The sequence below is a fragment of the Mirounga leonina genome, unplaced genomic scaffold, assembly GCF_011800145.1.
Source record: "Mirounga leonina isolate KUSES-001 unplaced genomic scaffold, KU_Mleo_1.0 Mir_173, whole genome shotgun sequence".
In the NCBI taxonomy this organism is placed as follows: Eukaryota; Metazoa; Chordata; class Mammalia; order Carnivora; family Phocidae; genus Mirounga; species Mirounga leonina.
This window is the reverse complement of record NW_023270447.1, coordinates 72748243-72775728: the sequence shown is the minus strand read 5'-3', so window position 1 is coordinate 72775728 and position 27486 is coordinate 72748243. Positions and strand designations below refer to the sequence as shown.

Genomic DNA, 27486 nt, shown 5'->3' with positions numbered 1-27486 from the left:
AGGCTGGATCTGGATCTACTCCTTCAGAACCTCACCCAGTGTTGGAGAAGCTGCGGTCCATTAATAACTATAACCCCAAGGATTTTGACTGGAATCTGAAACATGGCCGGGTTTTCATCATTAAGAGCTACTCTGAGGACGATATCCACCGTTCCATTAAGTATAATATCTGGTGCAGCACAGAGCACGGTAACAAGAGACTGGATGCTGCTTATCGCTCCATGAACGGGAAAGGCCCCGTTTACTTACTTTTCAGTGTCAACGGCAGTGGACACTTCTGTGGCGTTGCAGAAATGAAATCTGCTGTGGACTACAACACATGTGCAGGTGTGTGGTCCCAGGACAAATGGAAGGGTCGTTTTGATGTCAGGTGGATTTTTGTGAAGGACGTTCCCAATAGCCAGCTGCGACACATTCGCCTAGAGAACAACGAGAATAAACCAGTGACCAACTCCAGGGACACTCAGGAAGTGCCTCTGGAAAAGGCTAAGCAGGTGTTGAAAATCATAGCCAGCTACAAGCACACCACTTCGATTTTTGATGACTTCTCACACTATGAGAAACGCCAGGAGGAAGAAGAAAGTGTTAAAAAGGTAACTAGTTTACCATTCTTAAGACTTTCAGGGAAGGAGAAGGAACTAGAGAGAACAGGAGAGGTATTCTTCTGAATGGTTAATAAACGCTCTGTAAATAACAAACGTATCACTTAACAGTTCAAGCCTTTATAGAAGTATAATTGGTGTTACTGTTTGACTTAGTTTGTAGAAATATGAGCTTAAATTAATGGAAGGCACAAACTGTAGAGAAACTGAATTTAAATGATGCAAAAGAGGTGAACAAGGCCAGAAGAAATGCAAAAGGACTAATTGAAGTGATAGAACTATGGAAATTCAAGTAGGAAAGGATTGAGGCTGTAATATGGCAGAGAAAAGGTAAAAGTTCTGTTATAATTAACTTTTGGCCTAACTCAGATAAGGTGGTTAAGTCAGGAGTTGGTGTGTCACCAAGCCCTGACATTGCTTTCTGCTTGCCTCTGACTATGGGCAGTATTAGGGTATTTTTCAGAACTTTTTCCTTGTTCCTGTCCTTCTTAGTGTTCTGCTTAATTACTTTTTCCAAAACCCTTTTCCCATTTGAAAAGGTAGTGTGTATTATATAAAACTTGGAAAACAGATAATCAGAAAAAGCTGATCTCTTGCTTTTAAAATTCTGTTGTATTCCTGAAGAGTAACCTTCTCTTTTTTTTTTTTTTAAAGATTTTATTAATTTATTTGAGACAGAATGAGAGAGAGAGCACATGAGAGGGGGGAGGGTCAGAGGCAGAAGCAGGCTCCCTGCCGAGCAGGGAGCCCGATGCGGGACTCGATCCAGGGACTCCAGGATCATGACCTGAGCCGAAGGCAGTCGTTTAACCAGCTGAGCCACCCAGGCGCCCGAGTAACCTTCTCTTGTTTCCCTTCTGTAACAAATGACAATCTTGGGCAGAGGGATGGAGAATAGGTCCAAACTAAAGAGTTGGAATTTATTGGAAAGTGTTGGTAATGCTTGGTCTGTGTGTATTGAGTGAATGTAAACTTTAAGACCATAGAGAATGGTGAAATACTGGTTGGTGCAGAGCATGTGTTATCTAGGACTTATTAATGATTGAGAGAATCCTAAGTGGTTAGCTTCAAATGTAAAATAAAGCCTATTAAGCTTATGTAAATATGTTTTTCTTTTTTTAAAGATTTTTTATTTGACAGTGCGGCACAAGCAGGGGGAGTGTCAGGCAAAGGGCGAGGGAGAAGCAGGTTTTCTGCTAAGCAGGGAGCCCTATGCGGGGCTTCATCCCAGGACTTTGGGATCACGACCTGAGCCGGAGGCAGATGCTTAACCAAATGAGCCACCCGGGAGCCCCTAAATATATTTTTCTTATATTTGTCACGAATTCATAGAGATTTTATATATTTGATCTAGGCTCTGAGGCACTTGTTATGCCTCTGTAAAAGCTTATTTTTTGAGCAGAAGAAGGAGGGCTCTTTGGTTAGATTCTCCACCTCTATAACACAGAGGTGTGCATAGTCTTCCAATTAAAGCAGGATGGTTGCCATTTTACCTTCTAGTGTGTGCAGATGAATAAAAAATGGAGATGTGTTTGTCAGTGATGCTAGAAGTATAGAGCCACATTACTGAAAAGTCCAGAAAAAGCTCTTTTTTGTCCTTTAAATTCCTCTTTTCCATTCCCCAAAGTTGAACAGTTTAACTTAAAATGTGCCATAATCTTGAGGAAAATTGTTTACTCATTATTTTCACCAGACATCTGAAAAGCTCTAAAGATGTTTTAACAGGCTCCTTTATCTAGAGGAACTCAAGGATGGGACGCCATGACCTTTTAAGCATCGTGTAGTTTCATAGCAGATTATTAATGTGTATGAGGGGCATCCAGGTGCTTAGTTTAACCACTTGAAACATGCATAATATCAGTCCCATATTATGCATCTGCTTGCTTTCATCTGCAAAGTTCTGTCCTACATCTTGTGATTAAAAATAGGAAGGCAGAAAAATAAAAATAGGAATCCCTGACAAAGATAGGAATGTGTTTTCAGGAATGTACAGCATAAATGATCAACTTGTATGCGTTAGAACTTGTGGGGAAACTTGGAATTAAAAATGAAGTAGCAAATTTGAGGGCTGTTAATTTATTTTTTTAAAAGATTTTATTTATTTATTTGACAGAGACACAGCGAGAGAGGGAACACAAGCGGGAGAGTGGGAGAGGGAGAAGCAGGCTTCCCGCCAAGCAGGGAGCCCGATGCGGGGCTCAATCCCAGGACCCGGGGATCATGACCCGAGCCGAAGGCAGACGCTTAACTACTGAGCCATCCAGGCGCCGCCCCAGGGCTGTTAATTTATGTAGACTTTTAATCAAGTTTATGTTTGTATTAAATTCACTTGAGTGGTTCAGCGAATATTAATTCAACTTCATAAGGAGGTGTAAGATTTCACATGTTGGAATTGACCAGCTTTGTGATGTTTTCATAGTGAGTAGTAATAATCAAGGTTTAGGGTCTTTGTTAAGCCAACTAATGGATCTTTCTTAAAGCCATTCCATAAAGACTTTTGATGAATGACTATACTAATTGTTCTCAGGCTGGTGAACAAACCACCAAAAATAAAAAAAATAAAGCCTCGATTATACTCGTATCAGATTACTTTTTAGTTTACCTTCTGTGAGAAGAGATTGCTGGGGTTTCAGGAAGTTCCCTATAATTGCTTCTAAACCCAGTTACCATTTCAGTCAGTATTGCCTTACTTCTCTTGCCCACTGTTATCCTTAACATTCTTACATAACTGATGTACAGCCAGTCTTTATTAGGCTTCCAAGACAAGTTTCGTGGGAGTCAAACTGTTAGCTCATTGAGGCAGTAGACTTCTTTAGGTGGGGTGTTTGTATGTGCACTTTTGTATTATTTACAAAATTGCAAAAAATGGTGCCAGATGGGCATGGTAACTCAGTAAGTGGGGAAATAATTAAGCTTCATCCTGAAAATGATGTCACAGCTATTCTAAAGTTCCATGATTGGGCATGTGTCTTGGTGGAACACACTGAAGCAGAACTATAGCCATTTTTGGCTACTGTTACTGACTTGTTCTGTTCCATGTTGTTATTCAGTATCATAGAACCTTTAAGCATTGGATCTCTCCAGCTTGAAACTTCAGCAGATTTTAGGGGTATCTTCCATATGTGGTTTACTCTGTTGTACACTTCAGGTAATATTTTGTAACCTGTTTTCTGCATTTATTTAGAACCTTTCCCTAATTAAATATTTCTACTATGACATCACTTTTGATGGCTTCATACTAGTCTAGCATAGATTTATTATAATTTACCAATCCTTAATTGTTAGATTTGTCAGCTTCTTTATATTTTTTTCCAGCTAAAATAACACTGCAGTGAACATCCATTGATAAAAATACTGATTCACATCTGTCCTTCAGTGTTACTGCTGGCTCAAAGGGTCTGTGCTTTTTGAAGGTCTTGGCTGTGCTGTATATTACCATATGGGCCTTTTTGTTTCTGAAAGATTTTTTTGAAAGAATTATTGTCAAAAGAAGACAAGAGTGAGTTAACCTCTTTGTTTCAACTTGAGAATAGCCTCGCATAAAGGGAGAGTTATTTCCTGCATAAATGATGCAATATGTTTTTATAAACTTCGTAATAGTTGGTTAAATTTTTTTATATTTCCAGCCTTTTAACTATAGGTAGAAATAAGAACAGTAGAGGGGACCAAAGACTGCCTAATTTTCTTAAAGCCTAGCCCAGTGTTAGACTCAGTCTCAGGCAGTTGGATAAATGATTTTTCTGAATAACTGGAAAGCTAATGGGAGAAAGATCTAGAGAAGATGTGATTATTGTGATAATGGCTCAAGGTGTGTATTTTAAAAAATGTTATTGATATTAAGTGAAAATAGCAATATTTCTTAAATACCTCTAGAAGTACTCCTATTTTCAAGCAGAAGACTTGAAAATAGTGACTTGGAGTATGTTTGGATAAACTTAAGATTTATTATGCTGCTTAAGAATTGAGAAGAAGCTATATATCTTTTCTTTACTGTGTGCTAGGTACCACCGAGAAATCTGGAGTGTATTGTCAGGGAGCCTTACATTAGTGACAGGTCAGCATACAAAACAAAGTATTTTCTCAAGATATGTACAGGGTGCCAGTTTGGAAGTGAGGACTGCCTAACCCAGCCTGGGGTGTGGGTGAATTGGTCACAAGAAATCCTGGAGGGGCGCCTGGGTGGCTCAGATGGTTGGGCATCTGCCTTCGGCTCAGGTCATGATCCCGGGGTCCTGGGATCGAGCCCCGCATCAAGCCCCACATCAGGCTCCTGGCTCAGCGGGGAGCTTGCTTCTCCCTCTCCCTCTGCCTCTCTCCCTGCTCATGCTTTCTCTTTCTCTCTCTCTCTCTGTATCTCTGTCTCAAGTGAATAAATAAAATCTTAAAAAAATTAAAAAAAAAAAAAGAAATCCTGGAAGAGGTGATCTTTGAGCTGAGCCTTGAAAGATGTGTATAAGGTAGCCAAAGGTGTTCGGGGAAGAATGAACATAGATTCAGGACAGCCCACATCTGTGACACTGTGTAGATAATAATTTGGAGCAAGAAGTCCTGTACAATTTAAGAGCAAGTCTAATTGGTATTTGTGGAGTGGGTTTCTCCACAGTGGAAGCTTGTTGGAGATTAGATTAGGAAAAGGGAGTTGAATGAAAATTTTTTTTTTAACTTTATTAGAGAGTGAGCGAGAAACAGCATGAGGGGAGAGGGTTAGAGGGAGAAGCAGGCTCCACACTGAGCCGAGAGCCTGATGTGGGACTCGATCTCAGGACTCTGGGATCATGACCTGAGCCGAAGGCAGTCGCTTAACCAACTGAGCCACCCAGGCACACATTGAGTGAAATATTTATGCAGTTAGTTTGATAAAGAAGGAAACTGAGAAAGGCACAAAGTTGGTTTTAAAAAATTCTAGAGTTTAATAGAAAGAGTAAGATTTAATTTGAATCAGGATGGAGGAGCTTCTTGATGTTACCTTTTTTTCTTTTTTATTTTAAGATTTTTATTTATTTGACAGAGACACAGCAAGAGAGGGAACACAAGCAGGGGGCGTGGGAGAGGGAGAAGCAGGCTTCCCGCAGAGCAGGGAGCCTGATGCGGGGGGCTCGATCCCAGGACCCTGGGACAGCGACCTGAGCCGAAGGCAGACGCTTAACGACTGAGCCACCCAGGCGCCCTTGATGTTACATTTTCTTAAGTTTTATTTTAATTCCAGTTAGTTAACACAGTGTTAGATTAGTTTCAGGTGTACAATATAGCGGTGATTCAACAATTCCATAAATCATCCAGTGCTCTCTTTGTTGTTATCTTTGCGTGGAAGGCAATGGGAAGCTTGTAGAAGTAAAGGTGAACCAGTATATGGTAATAAGAGATACCATTGCTGAATACATAACAGCTCACTTCTTCCAGTGATGTGTTTCATACACATTATTTTGTTTCTCATCATATCCCTTAGTGTTTATCAGAATGGTTAGCTTACGGGGCGCCTGGGTGGCTCAGTTGGTTAAGCGACTGCCTTCGGCTCAGGTCGTGATCCTGGAGTCCTGGGATCGAGTCCCGCATCGGGCTCCCTGCTCGGCAGGGAGTCTGCTTCTCCCTCTGACCCTCCCCCTCTCATGCTCTCTCTTTCTCTCATTCTCGCTCTCAAATAAATAAATAAAATCTTTAAAAAAAAAAAAAAAAAGAATGGTTAGCTTAGAAGAGATGATTTGGAAGGGGAATATGATAGCCGTTATCAAATGCCTTTAAGACTGGTAGGTTTAGGGGTGTCAGGCTGGCTCAATTGGCAGAGCACATGACGTCCGGATTTCAGGGTCACGAATTCAAGCCCCATGTTGGGCATAGATCTCACTTAAAAAAAAAAAAAAAAAAGGACTGGTAGGTTTATTCTCCATGCCAGAAGACAGCACCAGAACCAGTGGATCGAGGTTCTAGGGAGGAAGATTTTTTTTTTTTTTTAAGATTTTATTTATTTATTTGAGACAGAGAGAATGAGAGACAGCATGAGAGGGAGGAGGGTCAGAGGGAGAAGCAGACTCCCCGCCGAGCAGGGAGCCCGATGCGGGACTCGATCCCGGGACTCCAGGATCATGACCCGAGCCGAAGGCAGTCGCTTAACCAACTGAGCCACCCAGGCGCCCTAGGGAGGAAGATTTTTGTAAATAGAAGGGAGAACTTTCTAAAAACGGAGTTCTTAGTCACAGGAGGGTTTCAAGAAGAGACCAAAAGAACTTTTATTAGATATGATTTGGAGAAGATTTATATGTGGAATAGTCTAGACCAGAGAAACCAAGAATAAGAGGGTTAGCCAGCCCAAGATAACATTTGAAATTCATGGAGAGAGGAATGGATGCTATTAAACTAAGGTCTTTTTAGGAAGGTTATTTCTGTTTTGTAATTTTTGACCTAATTACTTATTACATATAAAAAATAAAGGACTTGAGGCTAGAAGGACATGGATGACAGAAAGGATTGATACATTCCCAGTAAATCTTAGTACAGATAAAGTATATGGATAGTTATTTTTAAAAATATTTACTGCATTAGTATTAATGAAAAAATTGTTATTTTAAACATACTGAAGAGGAGGGGGTGCCTGGGGGGCTCAGTCGATTAAGCACCTGCCTTGGCTCAGGTCATGATCCCGGGGTCCTGGGATCCAGCCCTACTTTGGGATCCCTGCTCATCAGGGAGTCTGCTTCTCCCTCTCTCTCTGCTCCTCCCCGGTCTTGTGTTCACACGCTCACGCATTCTTTCTCTCTCTCAAATAAATAAAAGCTTAAAAAATATAAAAAATGATTATTTAAGAGAAGTGTTTCCTTTTTCTTAAAATCCAGTTTTCCTATGGTGTTGGTGCAAGTAATGTTTGTTTCTTTTTTTTTAAGAGAAAGGAGGGGGAGGGGCAGAGGGAGAAGGGAGGATCTTAAGCAGGAGAGATCTCATGACCCTGAGATCCTGACCTGAGCCAGAATCAAAGAGTTGGACACTTAACTGACTGAGCCACCTAGGTACCCCAGTGTTTCTCTTTATAAGGAAGTTTTTTGGGTTTGTTTGTTTTCTTCTTTATGGCCATCTTCCTCCTAACCCTTTGATGTGGGCATTTACTCCCCTCCCCTGTTGGGAAATATTTGAAGCTGTTGACCTTGGCTCCATTTTCTTTTTCTTTTTTGAGTAAGTTCTGTGCCCAATGTGGGGCTTTTAACTCATGAGCCCGAAATCAAGAGTCACATGTTCCACTGACTGAGCCAGCCAGGCACCCCTGCTCTATTTTCAACTTGAGAAAAAAATTAAAAACATCCAAGTAAAATTTGTGATACAAAAGTTAGAAAGAAAACATCACTTTAGCCAAATATGTTTTCTTATTAAATGCTTAGAGAATAAATAACCATGGCGTATTGTTCCTTTCCATATAGTATTTCTACCCCCCACCACTGGTTTAAGTTGCCTCTTCAGAACTAATGGAACGCTGGGTATCCTGGGTTTTTTTGTTGTTGTTTTTTAAAAATATTTATTTATTTGCTAGAGAGAGAGAGAGTACAAGCAGGGGGAGTGTGGCAGGCAGAGGGGAGCCCGATGCGATTCGATCCCAGTACCCTGGGATCATGACCTGAGCCGAAGGCAGCCGCTTAACCGACTGAGCCACCCAGGCGTCCCTGGGTATCCTGTTTTAATTGAGATGGCAAACCTGAACTTTTTGTAAAATTCTAAGGCTCTTTATGTCTACTTCTGTCTTGCAGATAAGTTTACTTGTCTCTCTGACAAAAGGGTTAAGGAAATTCTATTTGTGTTACTCATTACCTTCCTTGTTTTGTGGATAGATAAAATGCCTTTCTGCAGCCTCCTTAGAGGAGGACTGGAAGAGAATAGATGACACTGAATTTGGATCTCCTTGAACCATGCCCTTTGTTTGTATTCATCTTTGAACAAATGTTTGTGTTAATTGATAAACAAAGTACCATCTTTGCCTTAGGAAGGCAAAGAGGACAATAAAATGGATAAAATACGGGATAATAGCTGTAATAGAGGAATGAAGAAATGGTTTTCTGAACAAGAGTGATAAATTTGGGGAAATTAAGGAAGGCTTCATGGAGGAAATAACATTTGAACCATGTCAGAATGAGTAATAAGCACTCAGGTGATAGCACAGTGCTTGGCACATAGTGCATATAAAAGTTTAGTATATTCTCATAAGCAGTAGCAGCCTCAAAGAGGTTATTTGTGTAAGTTCTTATTGCTTAATAAGTGGTGGTTTGGTATTTCAGTTGTCAATTATGTGTAGCTGGCTAATTGTGAGCTGTTTAGCTTTTAAGAATTTTAGCAGGGCGTCTGGGTGGCTCAGTTGGCTCAGGTCATGATCCCAGGGTCCTGGGATCTAGCCCCAAATCGGGCTCCCTGCTCATCAGGGAGCCTGCTTCTCCCTCCCCCTCTGCCACTTCCCCAGCTTGTGCTCTCTCTCTCTCTCAAATAATAAAATCTAAAAAAAAAAAAAAAAAAAAAAAAAAATTTAGCAACCTGGCTGTTAAACAGGGGCTCTTGGGTGTCTCAGTCGTTAGGCGGCTGCCTTCGTCTCAGGTCATGATCCCAGGGTCCTGGGATTGAGTCCTGCATCGGTCTCCTTGCTCAGCGGGGAGCCTGCTTCTCCCTCTCCCACTCCCCCTGCTTGTGTTCCCTCTCTAGCTGTCTCTCTCGCTCTCTGTCAGATAAATAAAATCTTTAAAAAAAAAAAAAAAAAACATTATAAAATTACAATTAAACTACATAAACTTACTATATAGTTACTGTTACCGTTAAACCATAATAAATACATTTATCACTCTTGAGATTATTTGTATCTATTGTATCGATATATAATATTGTATATAAACAATATATAATACATAGCTCTGCCATGTTATTTACACCATGAAAATTGACAAATGCTGGGATGCCTCGGTGGCTCAGTCAATTAAGCATCTGCCTTCAGCTCAGATCACGATCCCGGGGTCCTGGGATCGAGTCCCACATCGGGCTCCATGCTCAGCGGGGAGCCTGCTTCTCCCTCTGCCTGCCACTCCCCCTGCTTGTGCACTAGAATGCTTTCTTTCTCTTGCTCTTTCTCTCACTCTGACAAATAAAATCATAAAAAAAAGCTAATTTTTTTTTTTAAGATTTTATTTGAGAGAGAGAGAGCACATAAGAGGGGGTAGGGTCAGAGGGAGAAGCAGACTCCCTGCCGAGCAGGGAGCCCGATGCGGGACTCGATCCAGGGATTCCAGGATCATGACCTGAGCTGAAGGCAGTCGCTTAACCAACTGAGCCACCCAGGCACTCAGAATCTTAAAAAAAAAAAAAAAAATTGACAAATGCTATGTATACAAATCAGGACTTGGTTTTTGTTAATTGTCTGCCTTAAAGTGATAGAGAAAATATTAATGCAGATTAAATTTAAGTGTGTCATGTCTGTAGCTCTGCATATTTTGAATAGCACAAAAATTTGAGAAAATAGTCTTCCAGAATTTGAAAAGTATTATCCGGTTTAGCAGAGAAGTTGCTCAAATTATGGATGAACTAGTGAAGTTCTGACATATTTTCGTTTCACTTTTGTCTTAATGAATGATAAATGAAAATATGTTGGAATTACATCTGAATAGATACAGAACTCTCTCAGGCCCCAAAGCCCATGGGCCATTATGTGGAGTTTGCCAGATAGAAAAGTGGGGAGGGCATTCTAGGAAGAGGAGACAGCATGTTCATAAACATGATCTCATGAATGCTCAGGTTATGTTTTCAGAATAATGAGAAGTGGAAAAGAATAGTAATTGGTAAAGCTGGAGAGGTTGGTTGGGCCCAGCAGTATATGAAGGGCTTTGTTTTTTTCCCCCCACTTTTTTTTTTTTTTTTTTTAAAGTAGGCTCCGCACCCAGCGTGGAGCTCAGTGCAGGGCTCCATCTCAGGGGCTGAAATCAAGAGTCACATGCTTAACCGACTGAGCCACCCAGGTGCTCCGGGGCTTTGCAATTTTTTTTTTTTAAAGATTTTATTTGAGGGAGAGCGAGCCAGTGTGCATGAGCAGGGAGAGGGACTGTGGGAGAGGGAGAAGCAGGCTCCTAGGACCCTAGGATCGTGACCTGAGCCGAAGGCAGATGCTTAACCAACTGAGCCACCTAGGCACTCCAGGGCTTTGCATTTTTATTATATACTTCTGTTTTAGTTGGATTGTAAGGGAATTATGTGGAATGACAGTGTGGAGGATGGGAAGGGTGAAATGCTTACTGAGCACTGATTTGTTAGCCACTTTCATAGTCTTCCTTTAATCCCCATACCAACCTTGGAAGGCCATGTCTCATAGTTACCGATAGGAAAATGGAAACTCAGGTTAGCAACTTAACTAAGCTCATCTAGTAAATGATAGGTGTAGGTGGCTCAAAGACCAAATCAGAGGCTTTAACAGGTTTGGAAGAAAAAGACCATGAGACCTGAACCAAAACAATGATGGGAAAGGTGGATTTAAAGAATGTACATATTTCCTGACTAGTTATTGTTTAAAAAAAAAAAAAAGGATGAGCAGCAGGTTAAACTTAGGGGGTTTGGAGATGTGTTGTCTTTTAGAGGTAGTGTTAGGGCTACCTATGGGGGACAGTAGGGTGATAGTAGGGTCTGGAGCTCAAGAAAGAAAGGTTTTTTAAGACTTCAGTAGAGGCAAAGGCATGAAAGAGTATAAGAGGTCAAGAATATTGGTCATAAAAATAATGGCTGAAATTATTGAACACTATGGTATTTACCACACTTCTGTCCTGAATACGTATTTGTTAGTTTTCATTTAATTCTTATATTATTGTTAGGTAGGTGCAACTGTCTAATTCTACAGATAAAGACACTGAAGCACAAAAAAGAATAATTTTGTAAAGTCACATAAACTGAGAAAGGAGAGCTGGTGACCTGTTTCTGCAGTGGGGTTCTAGAGCCAACACACAGTAAGAGAAGAGGGTCAAAGGAAGAACCCCTGTAACACAATTTAAAGGATGGGTTAAAGAGGGAGCAGTGGAGTATAATCAACTTACTCAGAGGTTGCAGAGAGGTAGCTGATGATTGGAAATGCCAATGGCTATCTGTTGAATAAAAGTAACATGAGAGGGCTTTGTTGTTAGGTATTTGAAGGTTTTGGTGTCCATACATTACTCAGCAGACTCTGCATTTATTTTTTTTTTTTCTATATTGTTTCAACTCTTCGTCACCCACAAGGTGTTCCAGGCCTTAAAGAGATTCAGTAAAGTTTGAGCTGCTGGAAGTAAGACCAGTTTTTATCTAGTTAGTATGGGCTGTTTTGGTAAATGAGACCATATAAAAATGTCTGAAATACAATAGGTATTAAAAAATTGCAGTATTTTGTTTTTTTGATATGGCTAAAGATTGATCCAGAGGGGACTGCTGTTTTTCCAAACATCACCATTTTGGGATAAGGATAGTTAGCAACTCTAGAATCATTTACTCTCTACTCTGAATAGTTTAAAACAAGAATTACTCAGATGTGAGCCTTTGTGCTTACTTGCCAGAAGTAAAGATTAGTCCTATAACCGTTTTCAGGCTTTTTAGGAGTGAATTCTTCTTTTCCTCCCAAACAAAACCTTACTCAGAACCCTGTGAATTGCTAACCTTAAGTGCTAGGCGCTCCCCCCCCCCCCCCCCCCCCCCCCCCCCGGGAGATCCCCAAAGCCTCTCCCCTCTGAAGCATAATTTGGAACCCATTGGATGATGTGAAATTTTTAAAATGGAGGAATGGTACATGGAAGTTGGGGTGGGTCTATTTTGTAATTGAAGAAGTGTAAGCTCCTGCAGCTTCAGCATCTCATCTAGGTGTGTTGGTTTATTTGGTCTACGGGGATGGGGATATGAGGAAGACTATCTCATAAAAGGTGGGGAGGCCACAGCATTGGTTTTGACTGCCCTAGTGTGACAAAGGACTGCTGGCTGTAGCTGTTCAGGAGTTTCACGTAGAGTAGAGGAGGAAATTGCTCTGTTCCTGAATTAGGGCAAACAAAAATAATCTCTCTCTTCACCGTTGAATCCTGCAAGTCTGCAAATGACCAAGGAGAAAACCTCTGAGTATGGTAACTCATATCGTCCCTCTGCCTTTCTCCTCCACAGAAGCAAGTAATTCAGTTTAAATTTGCATGCTGCCACCTTCTCTGGACCAGATTCTTCTAGTATAACAACTAGCTCAGTAAATAGTGCCCTAATGCTTTTCATCTCTTGCTGAATAAACAATTCCTGATTGAACTGATTTAACTCCAGTTAATCATAGGGAGAAGATCTCAATAAATGAAACAGTATAGGACAGTGTATATTAAAATGCTAATTTTACAGTATGAGACTAAGTGTACAAGAAAAGAATAGCAAGACCAGTTAGGGCTAGAGTCAAGACATATTAATGGAGGATTGTATTTGAGTTGGGTCTGGAAGGATGGATAGGAAAAATAGTGGAAAGATGAAGGAAGAAAATGGCTAAACCCCCAAGTTTGAGCTGTTAGATATGGGGGAGGGGGAAGGAAGAGACAGGCAACTAATCTTTCCAACTCTTTTGCACTGCTATTAAAAGATCTGGTGGTTCTTTTTTTTTTTTTTTTAATTAAAGATTTTATTTATTTATTTGACAGAGAGAGAGATAGCGAGAGCAGGAACACAAGCAGGGGGAGTGGGAGAGCGAGAAGCAGGCTTCCTGCCGAGCAGGGAGCCCGATGCGGGACTCGATCCCAGGACCCTGGGATCATGACCTGAGCCGAAGGCAGACGCTTAACGACTGAGCCACCCAGGCGCCCAGATCTGGTGGTTCTTATATTTAGTACTTCGCTATATATGTCAAAATTAAAAATTTGGCCATATCACTTATGTAATACAGGAAACAATTTAGAAAAGGTAGATTTATATAAACTTTTGACTTTATGTGAACTTTTTTGGTAATCAGGGTGTGGATAGCTTACAGAATTTTAAAGTGTTTGCATGTGAAAAATTTCCAGTGTGCAAATTTTATAGTAGTATTTGCAAATTTTGTCTTTGCATTTTTCATTGTAAAATCAAATTATAAAAAGTATAGAAAACGAAAAAAGTCACCCATAATTTCTTTACTCTGACAAAATCACTCATTGTTTTGGCATTTTGCTTGGCTTTTCTTATGCAAGTGGTTTATACAGTAATAATCATGTTCTGTGTAGTATTTTGTCCTGCTTTTTCCGCTTAGTACTTTAGGTATATACCCATATTTAGCCATTTTTGGGACATCTATATATTAGGCACTTTTCGTATCTTGTCTCTGATCCCTTTTAATAGTCTTTTTGTTTGTTTGAAGATTTTATTTATTTGACAGAGAAAGCGCGAGCACAAGCAGGGGAAACGGGAGAGGGAGAAGCAGGGTCCCCACTGAGTAGGGAGTCTGATGCGGGGCTCCATCCCAGGACCCTGGGATCATGACCTGAGCCGAAGACAGATGCTTAATCGACTGAGCCACCCAGGCACCCCCCCCCCCTTTTTGTAGTCTTTATAAGATTATCTTCATTTTACAGTTAGGGAACTGTGATTTAGAAGGTAGAACTTCCTCATGATCACTAAGATCTAAGTTGTAGATGAGCTGGAATTTGTTTTGCCCCAAAGCTTTTTTTGTTCTTATGCTTTGCTGCATCTTCACATTTATCTTTCTTTCTTTCTTTCTTTTTTTTTTTTTTAAGATTTTATCTTTAAGTAATCTCTACACCCAGTGTGGGCTCCAGCTCACAACCCTGAGATTGAGTCACATGCTGTACTGACTGAGCCAGCCAGGCGCCCCCACATTTATCATTCAAAACAGTTAACAACAATGTTCTGTTATCTACTGATGCCATTCACCTCTTTGAGGGTATATGAGGAGAGCATAATTAATTGAAATTTTAAACCTTTGTTTAAGCACTCAGGTTTATACTTCCCTCATCACAAGCATCAAAATGGAGCTAATTGGATCTACTCTGCCTAAGCTTGTGAAAGTTGCTGCTAATGACAGGCAGCAGGAATAGGGGGAACACAAATGGCTCTGGACATAATGTACTCTGAAAAGGTTATAAAATTGGGAAGGTTTTAGTCTGTCTCACTCTCATTTTTGACACAAATTTGCAAGATTACTTATGTTTAGGGGCACCTAAACAGTTGGGTGGCTCAGTTGGATGGGAGTCTGCCTTTGGCTCAGGTCATGATCCCAGAGTCCTGGGATCGAGCCCCGCACTGGGCTCCCTGCTCAGTGAGGGAGTCTGCTTCTCTCTCCCTCTGCCCCTCCCCCTGCTTGTGCTCTCTCTCCCTCTCTCTCTCAAATAAATAAAAATTAAAAAAAAAAAAAGATTCTGTTTAGTCGCAGAGCCAGAACTAGAACCCAGACAAGTTCTTGGGTAATTCAAATCATTTATGGCAAATGTTACTTTACTTGGAATCCTAAGCTTGCAGAAAGGATGGGGAGGGGAGCAGGGTGGACCTAGGTGAGTGTTTCAGAGTATAAACAAAAAGATGGTAACAATGATATAAAATAAACTTTGAGTCATCTGGAAAGTGTATTTACAGAAATACTGGTAACTAGGCTCTACACACAGACTTATTAAAGTAAAAATTTAATTTAGTGAGCTCCCTAGGCATTTTTTTTATGGGATTAGAAGTTGATTGAGAAGTTTATCAGTTTACGTAAATTACCATCTGTGAGTACTTAAACTGCAGATTCTTGTCCTTTCTCACCTACTGAAGGAGCATCTGTGGAGGCAAGGCCTTGGAATCTGCATTTTATCAGCCCTTATCTATAGGTGACTCTTGTATTTTTCAAGTTTGAGAACTCCTGGATTATGTATATCATTATTAAGTGTTTTGTATGCCTCTTACCTCAAATTCCTCATACTTATTTTTCCTGTAAGTTTGGTTCCTAAGTTTCTTTGTACTGTAGTCCTGTCTTCCCCCCAAAAGTCTCTAACCTGTTTGTGTCAAGACTTCATCTTTGGGCGCCTGGGTGGCTCAGTTGATTAAGCGACTGCCTTCGGCTCAGGTCATGATCCTGGAGTCCCGGGATCGAGTCCCGCATCGGGCTCCCTGCTCGGCAGGGAGTCTGCTTCTCCCTCTGACCCTCCTCCCTCTCATGCTCTCTGTCTCTCATTCTCTCTGTCTCAAATAAATAATAAAATAAAATCTTTAAAAAAAAAAAAAAGACTTCATCTTTAAAAGCAGTGTTAGAATTCACATGTGTTTGATAAACCTGGCCGATTTTGCTAAACCTTTCAGTACTGTGGTATTTTCAGCAGTTTGCCCATTTTTAGTCATCTGTCAGTATTATGAGTCTCTAATGAGTTGCCATACTTTTCCATTAAAAGGTGGCAGTCTCTTTGGCTTAATATCCTACATCTGTAACTTGATGTTATTTATTTAAAAAAAAAATTTTTTTAAGTGAGGGGAGGGCCAAAAGGCGAGAGACAATCTTAAGCAGGCTCCATGCCCATTGTGGAACCCAACATGGGGCTGGATCTCATGACCCTGAGATCATTACCTCAGCTGAAATCAAGAGTCGGAGGCTTAACTGACCAAGCCACCCAGGTGCCCCTGTAACTTGATGTTATAATCTGCTTTTTAGAGACATTGTGGCTGTTTCTAAGAGACACTAATGTTTTTAAGTTTTACATTATTTAAAGATTTATTTATTTTAGAGGGGGGGAGAGAGCACAAGTGGAAAGGGCGGAGGGAGAGGGAGAGAGATCAAGCAGACTCCTTGCTCAGCAGAGCCCTACGCGGGTCTCCATCCCAGGACCCTGAGATCATGACCTGAACCAAAACCAAGAATCAGATGCTTAACTAACTGTGCCACCCAGGTGCCCCTAAGTTTTGCATTATTTAATGTTCCTTTTTATTGTATCTTCCTTTCTTAGAGAATGTTAATTTTTTAGAGAGTTAATTTTAAGCTGTAATATTTAGTGGCCACTAGCCATCTTGAAGTTGCCCAAACTAAGATGTTTAAAGGCTGATTTTTTAAAGGTAATCCATTTTTTTGGATGGGGGAAAGGATTCTATAAAGTATGTTACATATGATGTATCTGGTTGATATTACTTATAGAGTATTTCTCTGTAAGTAATAGAGTATTTATGTATCTGGTTGATATTACTTATAGAGAGCATGAATTCTAGAGTCTGTGGTCTTGTTAACATATATTTATAGTAGCAGAAAGGCTAAGGGCTCTAGAAGACCTAAAATCCTATCTACCACTATGATTAGAGCTAGTAAACTTCTCTGAGCTTTAGTTTTTTTGTTTGTTTGTTTTTTTAAGGTTTTAGATAGCACAAGCAGGGGGAGCTGCAGGGAGAGGGAGAAGTAACCTACGCACTGAACAAGGAGCCCGACTGGGGGCTTGATCCCAGGACCCTGGGATCACGACTTGAGCCAAAGGCAGATGCCCAACCGACTGAACCACCCAGGCGCCCCGCTTTAGTATTTTTTTTAATCAGAAAAATACCTTATTGTGGGTGTTAGAATTAAATTATATATAAATTCTTCACGTACAGGTCTTTTATGAATGATTGTGATCTGTGAGATTAGGCATATTTATGTATACACATAAATATAACTTGTTTATTTTGAATCATCAGATTCTTCAGTAACTTTTGGCATGCTACCTAATAGTGCTACTGAGTTTCCATTTTGGGGTCCAGCCCTTGGAATACACTGAAGAGGGCACAAGAGTGAAAGGGAGGTCATTTAAGAGTGGCACATTCCAGGTGAGAGATGACAGTAGCTTGGACTAGAGAGGTATTGATGGAGTTGTTAATTTTTTTTTTTTTTTTTTTAAGATTTTTATTTGTTAGAGAGAGAACACAAGCAGGGGGAGCAGCAGAGGGAGAGGGAGAAGCAGGCTTCCCACCAAAGAGGGAGCCCGATGCGGGGCTCGATCCCAGGACCCTGGGATCATGACCTGAGCCGAAGGCAGACGCTTAGCGACTGAGCCACCCAGGCATTCCTGGAGTTGTTAATATTTTTTGGAGGTAGAGCTGGAGCATCTCATCAGATGACTGGAAAGTATATTCTGATGATTACTTCATTCTGAATTTATCTGTCAAATGCAAAATATGCTTGTACTGGGAATGGAGGGGATTTGAGAAGCTATTAAAAACCTTATTTGTCGGGCGCCTGGGTGGCTCAGTCGTTAAGCATCTGCCTTCGGCTCAGGTCATGATCCCAGGGTCCTGGGATGGAGTCCTGCATTGGGCTCCCTGCTCAGCGGGAAGCCTGCTTCTCCCTCTCCCACTCCCCCCTGCTTGTGTTCCCTCTCTCGCTGTCTCTGTCAAATAAATAAATAAAATCTTAAAAAAAAAAAAAACCCAAACAATCTTATTTGTTAAATTGTATTATGAAATGTTTTGAGAAATTGGTTTTATTGTGAAATTAGTTTTGGTTCAAATGTAGTTTTTACTGGAAAACCAAGGAGTGATGTAGAGAATAGTCTAGAATGTCAGGCCATTTCATTTGATTTGGAGCTAGTGTTTTCTCATTATTTTAGTTAAGCTAAAAAAATGTTAATGTATGATTTATCTTACTCTTGTTCTGTTACTAGTCAGAATTATTATTCAGGTACTGAAAATAGTAGATTATCTAGGCTTTTTACTTCTAACCCTTTTGGTAAAATGTGTATAGGAGTTCAGCTTGTAATTAGCAGTCTTGGAAAGAATTTGATGGTAGGAAATGTTATTTAATGCATTAACTTTATCTTGTTGCTCGTCCTTCAGTTCCCACAAATTCATTCCAACTAAATGACCATTTCTGCACCTAGAAAAACTTAAAAGGGGATGAGAAGGTAGAAGATTTTTTTTTTTTTTTAATTTATTTATTTGTCAAAGAGTGCGCACAAGCAGGGCGCCTGGGTGGCTCAGATGGTTAAGCGTCTGCCTTCGGCTCAGGTCATGATCCCAGGGTCCTGGGATCGAGTCCCGCATCGGGCTCTCTGCTCCTTGGGAGCCTGCTTCTCCCTCTGCCTCTCTCTCTCTCTCTGTCTCTCATGAATAAATAAATAAAATATTAAAAAAAAAAAAAAAGTGTGCATAAGCAGAGAGCAGCAGGCAGATCAGGCAGAGGGAGAAGCAGGCTCCCCCCTGAGCAAGGAGCCCGATGTGGGACTCGATCCCAGGACCCTGGGATCATGACCTGAGCCAAAGGCAGGCGCTTAACAGACTGAGCCACCCAGGTGTCCCTAGAAGATTTTTTTTTTAAAGATTTTATTTATTTATTTGAGGGAGAGACAGAGCATGAAAGGGGGGAGGGGCAGAGGAAGAGGGAAAAGCAGACTCCCTGCTGAGTGGGGAGCCTGACATGGGGCTCCATCTCAGGACCCTGAGATCATGACAGCTGAAGTCAGACACTTAACCGACTGAGCCACCCAGGTGCCCCAAAGATATATATGTATTTTTAAGATGTATTTATTTTAGAGAGGGAATGGTAGGGAGGGGCAGAGGGAAAGGTGAGAGAGTCTTAAGCAGACTCCACGCCGAGTGGAGAGCCCCATATGGGGCTCAATTCCATGACCCTGAGACCATGACTCAAGCTGAAATCAAGAGTCGGACCCCCAACTGACTGAGCCATGCAGGTGCCCAAGTACAGCATAGTGATATGACTGGACAAGTTTATATGTTACACTCTGCTCACCACAAATGTAGCTACCAATCTGTCACCATATAAGGCTATGTCACCATGCAATATCATTGACTATATTCCCTTTGCTGTACATTTTATCCTCTTACTCATTCCATACCTGGAAGGCTGTATCTCCCACTCTCCTCATCCATTTTCCTATCCCTCCCAACTCCCCTCTGGCAACCATCAGTTTTTTCTCTGTATTTATGGGTCTGTTTCTGCTTTGTTTATTCATTTGTTTTTTAGATTTCACATATAAGTGCATATGTCTCCGTAAAAGTGATTTTAGTATAATCACATTTTTTCATGTTAGCCCATCTCAGCATTCTCTTACTTTCAGCCAGGGACACTGAAATTTCTGTTCCTTTTTCTCAAGGCCCATGGGGACATAGGAAAAATTAGTTGAGGGCTATATAAGTAAACTTAATTTTAGGGGTGAATATCACTTTTTAAGGTTAATAAAATTATAGCCAGCAAATAAATATATGTCTCAGTTGTGTTTAAGGGCTTCTTAAAAGTGGAGGGAGTGGGATGGTATTAGAAACGAGGATATTAAGCTAAATAGAGGAAAAATAAATCTGCAGAGAGATCTATTCGTATCACAGGAAGAGGTTTCAAATGTGCGGATTTTAGGTAACATTGCCACCTTGTGGATTTTAGGATATTTCCTAGAGATGAAGTTTTGTATTTTATAATCGTAGATGTAAACTGGGGAGGGGCTCAGGTGGGATGGGTGATTAATATGGGTATTACCTCTAGTTATTTAAGTGGCAGACCAGATGCTGAGGGCTAGAAACTTTTTCCCTTGATTTACACTTTCTTAATATCTTTAAATTTATCTTTATTTCTTAAGATTTTTTCTTTAATCTCGTTATTGTTCTTGTTGAGATTATGGATTGATTTCAAGATTAGGTTGAATGTGTCCTAATGGGAAATTTAGGGATAGGGTGTGAATTCAGTAAGATCTTGGCTCTGATTTTCCTCTGTTCTTTGTTTATTACCAGTACAAGATCCTTAAGCTCTAGGAATGCATGCATCTTCCCTTCTAGCATTGTCTTCTGGCTAAGTGGGACTTTATAATTTATTTTGTGTTTGTGCTTGAGGATCTTATGTTTACCTTATTTCAGAAAGCAAATCCATGGCAGGAGCTTAACCTTGACTCACCACTTCAGCCAGTTCTTACCACGGATCTCACTGTAACTGTCTAGCCTGTGGCTCTAGAAGCACTAGATTTAAAAAAGGGGTAGGCCAGTTCCACATGACAGCATGGGGAAAAACAGTTTGACATACCACTTGCCCTGCTCATGGCAGTTCTGGTTGGGACTTGGACCCATTGGAGATCCAATTTTGCTTTTTTGTGCTCTTCTCTCTTCCCTTTATTATATATCCATCATCATTCTCCTGGTTCCCCCCACCTCCTTACTTTTTATTTATTAAATATTACTAGGGTAGGACTGGTTGATTAGTAATGTCAGCAAATACAGCTGATCTACAAGTGAAGCCCTTTGGCCATAAATTGTCAAAGCATTTAGTGGAATTGTTCTCAGTGGTAATAGGAAGTAGTCACAAAAGTGAAAGAAAGCTGCTGTAAGGAGAAGTCTTTTATAGAAACCTAAAGGTTTTAATGACCAAAAGTGTGTAAAAATAATGGTCCTTGTGTTAGAACATTCTCTTTGTCATCTTTTCTCATTCTAAGACACTTGTAAAAAGCTGCTGGGTAACTTCTTTTTTTGTTTTTTACACTTAAAAATTTTATTTTTAATTTATTTTTAAGTAATCTCTGCACCCAGTGTGGGGCTTGAATTTACAACCCAGAGGTCAAGAGTTGCACACTCTACCAACTTAGCCAGCCAGGGGCCCCTATTTTCTTTTTTGCTAAAATACTCCGTGTTTGGGGGCACCTGGGTGGCTCAGTCAGTTAAGCATCTACCTTAGGCTCAGGTCATGATCTCAGGGTCCTAGGATCGAGTCCCATGTCTAGCTCCCTGCTCAGCAGGGAGCCTGCTTCTCCCTCTCCCCCACCCCTCCGCTTGTTCGCTCTCTCAAATAAATGAAATCTTTTAGAAAAGTACTCTGTTTAAGGACTTTTAGTATAGGTCTGAGGAAATACACTCATTATTTTATTTATTTTTTTTTAGAGGGGGAGGAGGGGTAGAGGGAGAGAGAATCTCCAGCAGACTGCCTGCTGAGCATGGGGCTCGATCTCATAACTCTTGAGATCAAGACCTGAGCCAAAATCAAGAGTCAGACACTTAACCGAGTGAGCCACCGAGGTGCCCCTGAAATAAACTCATTTCAAAGTTTTATGAATTGTTGCACATGACTTTTAGTGTAGCCCGTATTTGCAGAATTAAATGAAAACTGTAATTTTCTCCCCATTTTATTAACTTTATTTTGAAATAATTTCAAACTTAGAGAAATTTCAAGAATAGACACAGAATGCCTATATACTTTTCACCCAGATTTGCCACTGTACTATTTTGCCACATTTACTTTATTGTTCTCCTTGGAGATGTGTAATTTTCTGACCATTTGAAAGTAAGTTTCAGATGGCTCCTTTTCTTCTCAATATTTTGCTGTTAATTCCTAAAAATAAGAACATGCACTTACAGCCACAGTGCAGTTATCAACATCAGGATATTTAACATTGACACACAATACTATTATCTACAAATCTTTTTTTTTTTTTTTTTAAGATTTTATTTATTTATTTGACAGAGATAGCGAGAGCAGGAACACAAGCAGGGGGAATGGGAGAGGGAGAAGCAGGCTTCCCCCCGAGCAGGGAGCCCGATGTGGGACTCGATCCCAGGACACTGGGATCATGACCTGAGCCGAAGGCAGACGCTTAACGACTGAGCCACCCAGGCGCCCCTTGGTAGCCATTTTTTTAATGATCCAGGTTCCAATCCAGGATCTTTTCGTTTTCGTCTTTAGGGTCTTTTTTAATCTGCAGTGGTTACATATGCATACCACACCCCACCCACCCAGCTGCTTTGTTTATGACATTGCCTTTCTGAAGAGTATATGCTGTTTATTTTTGTAGAATGCGCCTCAGTTTGTCTAAGGTTTCCTCATTGTGTACATTCTGATTGTGTTTCTCCGGCAGGAATACTACCTAAGCGACTTTGTGTCCTCAGTGCCTCACAATAGGAGGCTGTTTATGTCATTATTGGGAATGTTATTTTGATCACTTAAAGTGTTCACCAAGTTCTCCACTGTAAAGCTCTTTTCCTTTCCTACTTAAAAAAAAAAATCTGGTGAATTGTTATTTTTATTGGCGCAGAATCTATTTTACTTTTCAAGATAGTATGTGAATGCGTAAATATCTTTATAATCTCTGAGAAGATGGATGTTATCTTTATTATTTGTAATTATATAAGATTATTTTTGTGTATACATCAAAACGATTTGGAAATAGCACAGCAATTAATCAAGCTTGCCTGAATTGTATCAGTGTGATGTTTTCTTGATGTTGATCAGGAGATTTAAGACTGCTAATGCCATTTATTTGTATGTAATTTGCATAATTTAAAATAAACCTGTGGGGCGCCTGGCTGGCTCAGTCAGAAGAGCACTCAATGACTCTTGATCTTGGGGTTGTGAGTTGGAACTCCATGTTGGGTGTAGAGACTACTTAAAACTTAAAAAAACCGGAATTTTATTTAAAAGTCAGTTGTAGCATGTTTACCTACTGCTAAACTCGTAAGCTTGTGAGTGAGGTTAGTTGAAGACCTAGTGTTTGCTTCCTAGGAGCTTTTTGAGTTGGGACTAATTTACATAAAACAGGACAATGCAATTTAATTTTTAATTGTGGATGCAGGTTTAGAAAGACATTGAAGCTGTGGTGGTTAAGGAAGTCTCTAAGAAGGAAGGGGTATACCCTGAGGGGCAGAAGGCCAGATGTTCTTGGCTTAAAGAATAATAAAAGCATGGGACTGAGATTGAGTCAAGAAACACTGAAGAGTCCAGATTTTCTGAAGCCAAGTGTAGATTATTTTGTTCCATAATAGATGAGAGGTTAGGTAAATGGTATTCATCCAAATTACGAAAGACAAAACAGGTGTAGATGAGTTTAAAATTGATGAGAAGCAAGGTGCTGTTTAAAGTTTGACTTTGATCAACTGCAGAGATTTTGTTTTAATTGCAATTTTCCTATTATAAGCAGGATGTTTATTATCAAAACTTTGGAAGAGTATATAGGAAAGGCAAAAAAGTGAGGGGATTCAAAACTTTTGAGGTCTTTTTTATGTTGGATTGAATCTCTTGTTCTTGAATTGAGTTTGATTTCAAGAGAGGAGTGTATGGTGAGTTATTAAATTTGAAATTTCAAAATGACTTAAAGTTGAATTTATCCCCGAATTCCAGATACGTGAAATGGGACATCAGAAAAAGACAGCTGCTCGGGTCACCTGGGTGGCTCAATCGAGTGTCCAACTCTTGGTTTTGGCTTGGGTTGGGTCGTGATCTCAGGGTCCTCAGGGTCGTGGGATTGATCTGTGGGATTGAGCCCTTTGTGGGGCTCTGCACTCAGAACAGTGTGCTGGTCCCTCTCCCTCCCCCTCTGCTCCTTCCCCCACTCACGAGTGTGTCCACGCACTTTCTCTCTCAAATAAAATCTTTTAAAAAAGAAAAAGATAACTGCTCTTTCTGAATACTATTTTTATATCTATGGGTTAATTTATTTGGGGGTAGTCCATCACAAAATTTCACTTTGTTGACTTTTACATAAATATTTGTTAATAATATGGTGTTAAGAAAGAGCCTATATAGTATATGGCCCTAGGTTTGAATTCTGGTTCTTATTAGGTAATACTGGTCAAGGAACTTTTTGAGCTTTAGTTTTCTTAGGAATAATACAGTCCCTGCAGCATGGTTATGAAGATCATTATTATTTACAGTATCTGGAACATGGAAACCCATTAAGTGGTAGTGGCTATTCTTTTTAGTAGGAATCATACTTTACCTTGGGTAAATGGGAGCAGATGATTCTACTCAAGCAGATTGATGAATCAAGTGTAAGTTCAGGCCTGTGTGCTCCTAACCACTTACTGTTTTTGCTTTTAAAAGGCATGTGGATTGAGGGACGCCTGGGTGGGTTAAGCAGCTTGACGTTTGATTTTCACTCAGGTCATGATCTCAGGGTCATGAGATGGAGTCCTGTGTTGGGTTCTGCACGGGCATGGAGCCTGCTTAAGATTCTCTCCCTCTGAAAAATGAAGGGGGGGGAATCGGAGGGGGAGACGAACCATGAGAGAGTATGGACTCTGATAAACAAACTGAGGGTTCTGGAGGGGAGGGGGGTGGGAGAATGGGTTAGCCTGGTGATGGGTATTAAAGAGGGCACGTATTGAATGGAGCAGTGGGTGTTATACGCAAACAATGAATCATGGAACACTACATCAAAAACTAATGATGTAGTGTATGGTGATTAACATAATAAAATAAAATTTATTTTTTAAAGATTTTATTTAACAGCTAGAGAGAGAGGGGCAGTGAGAAAGGGAACACAAGCAGGGGGAGTGGGAGAAGGAGAAGCAGGCTTCCTGCCAAGCAGGGAGCCTGATGCGGGGCTTGATCCCAGGACCCTGGAACCATGACCTGAGCTGAAGGCAGTCACTTAAACCAACTGAGCCACCCAGGCGCCCCTAAAATAAAATTTAAATAAATAAATAAAAAAGATTCTCTCCCTCTCCCCCTCCCTCATTCCCTCCTTCTCTTAAATAAAAAAGACACATGGATTGGGTCATAGTTTAAAAGATACTAAGGCTGTTGAGGATAAACTTATGAAAGGTACATGAAGAATGATTTTTACTAAGAAATGAGCATTTAGATTTATTTCAGGGAAAACTTAAGTATGGAAGTCAGTTTTCAAAATCCATCTCTAAGTGGATTTTAAACTGTCCCTAGCGGGGGCGCCTGGGTGGCTCAGTCGTTAAGCGTCTGCCTTCAGCTCAGGTCATGATCCCAGAGTCCTGGGATCTAGCCCCACATCGGGCTCCCTGCTCTGTGGGAAGCCTGCTTCTCCTCCCACTCCCCCTGCTTGTGTTCCCTCTCTCGCTGTGCCTCTCTGTCAAATGAATAAAATCTTTAAATTAAAAAAAAAAAGTCCCTAGGGGAAGAGGATAATTTTTTTTGCTATAGATTAAGAGCTTTCTATATGTCAGCCCATTAATTTTCATACAGCCCTGTGAGATGGGTCTCCTTACTTCACAAAAAAGGAAATTTGAGGCCTATGAATATGCTTAAGGCCTTAGGACTAGTATGGGATGACTCTAGTACTGTTAAGAGTTTTTTTTTTTTTTTTTTTTAAAGATTTTATTTATTTATTTGAGAGCGAGAGAGCACATGAGAGGGGGGAGGGTCAGAGGGAGAAGCAGACTCCCTGCCGAGCAGGGAGCGCGATGTGGGACTCGATCCCGGGACTCCAGGATCATGACCTGAGCCGAAGGCAGTCGCTTAACCAACTGAGCCACCCAGGCGCCCTGTTAAGAGTTTTTTTAGTATACTTTATATGCTCCTTCCTTTCTTTAGGCTTTTGATGCATGTTTGAGTTACTTCCATTAGGCCCATATTTTGGGGGATTGACGAGTATTAGCCTAAGCCAACTGTAATTGGAAAACATCTGTTGTAAGTAATGTAAGAAATTTTAACGTCAAAGAAAAATAATTTTGTATTGGGATTGAGTGTTTACTACTTTGGTTTAAAATATAGGAAGTAAAAGCTTTTATTTGTGAGGTATATTCTATTTAGCACAAATAACTAAATTTCTTTTGAGTTATTTATAAAGTTTTAATTCTTTAGCATGTTCAGATAAGTTTTAACTAACCATTTCGATTTTTTTTTTAACCTCTGTAGGAACGTCAAGGTCGTGGCAAATAAAAGGCAGTTCTGCACAAACTGCAGCAACGGTTGCATCTGCATATCCTATGAGGAAAAAAATGACCTTCAAGAGAATTAGGACTTTTTTCTTAATTTCATTGACTTCAGAGACGATTGCAGACTTGCAGTTTAAGTATTGGAATTTCACAAAAGACATAGGACTTAACTGGAAAATGAAAAAAAAAAGAAAAAGAGAAAACTAAACAAAAAATCCCTCTAGGTAGTTTAGGTGAAAAATGTCCCTTTTATTTTGGCTTTGGTTGTGATTTCAGAGCATAATGCTTTGTTTTTTTGTCTTTCTACTATGTTTTCCGGATTTTAAAGTCCGTAAGTGCATACAGTTTTCTCTAATTTTTAAACCCTTTCCTCTCCCCATTTTGACATTTGCACTTGGAGAACACTTGAGTTTAGAAGATTTTGGGCCTCCACCCCAGAAAGTGGGAATTTGGTTTTTCCCTTCCGAACTGGAAGAACATTTTTATGAAGAATTTTTGTCTTGGAGAATTTAACAGTGTTACCCAAGGTTGTGTCTTTAAGGGTGGTTCATTTTCTCTGACCCTTTGTTACTCAAAGTAAAGTACTAGGAGTCCTAAGAAATTTCTGTTCTTGTACATTATACTGATTAAGTCAGGATTAATTTGATTTCAAAGCTAAGAACAGTGGTAAAAACTTGTTTACAGAAATGCATTTTGGAAGAGAAAAATATTGTAAAACGTGTAGTGAATGTTTCTTCAGTTTATTGTTCAGCCAATGAGGAAAGGGCATTGCCTTTCTTTTTACCATTAATCACTTCTCAATAAACGTGAGATCCTGTTGAGCATCACTTCTAGTACTATTTATTAGTATGATTTGAGTCTCCTACGTTTTATGAAAGATTCGGAGTGTAAGGACTTGTACGAGATGAGATGGCAACTGGTTTTAGAAAGTTTGCTGAAATGAAATAGTTCAGGCTTGCTTTTGTATCCAGGGCTGGACAACTGTGACCTCTGTAAAGAAAAAGGTGGGCCAGAATTCATAATGCTTCCCAGAGAAGGTCGAGCCACTACTAAATCATTCAGCAAATATATATATATTTTTAAAGATTTTATTTATTTATTTGACAGAGACACAGCGAGGGAGGGAACAGGGGGAGTGGGAGAGGGAGAAGCAGGCTTCCCGCGGAGCAGGGAGCCCGATGTGGGGCTCGATCCCAGGACCCTGGGATCATGACCTGAGCCGAAGGCAGACGCTTAACGACTGAGCCACCCAGGCGCCCCTCATATTTTCTCAATATTAGATTGAAGTTATTTTTTGGTAACAATACCACAAGAGTCCCGGGCCCTTCTCACTGCATTATATCAGGATACATAATGTTCATATGTCTTAACT

General features: G+C 40.3%; 1 protein-coding gene across 1 annotated transcript in view; it reads left to right on the top strand.

Annotated features, from left to right (window-relative positions):
- YTHDF2 (YTH N6-methyladenosine RNA binding protein 2) overlaps nt 1–26941 on the top strand; it is a 32221-nt gene extending 5280 nt beyond the window's left edge. The window contains 2 exon segments of the mRNA XM_035019299.1: nt 1–593; nt 26095–26941. The exon segment at nt 1–593 is cut by the window's left edge and continues 39 nt beyond it. Of these exon segments, the coding sequence (XP_034875190.1) occupies nt 1–593; nt 26095–26118 (617 nt within the window). The 3' untranslated portion in view covers nt 26119–26941.
- The last annotated feature ends 545 nt before the right edge of the window (nt 26942–27486 follow it).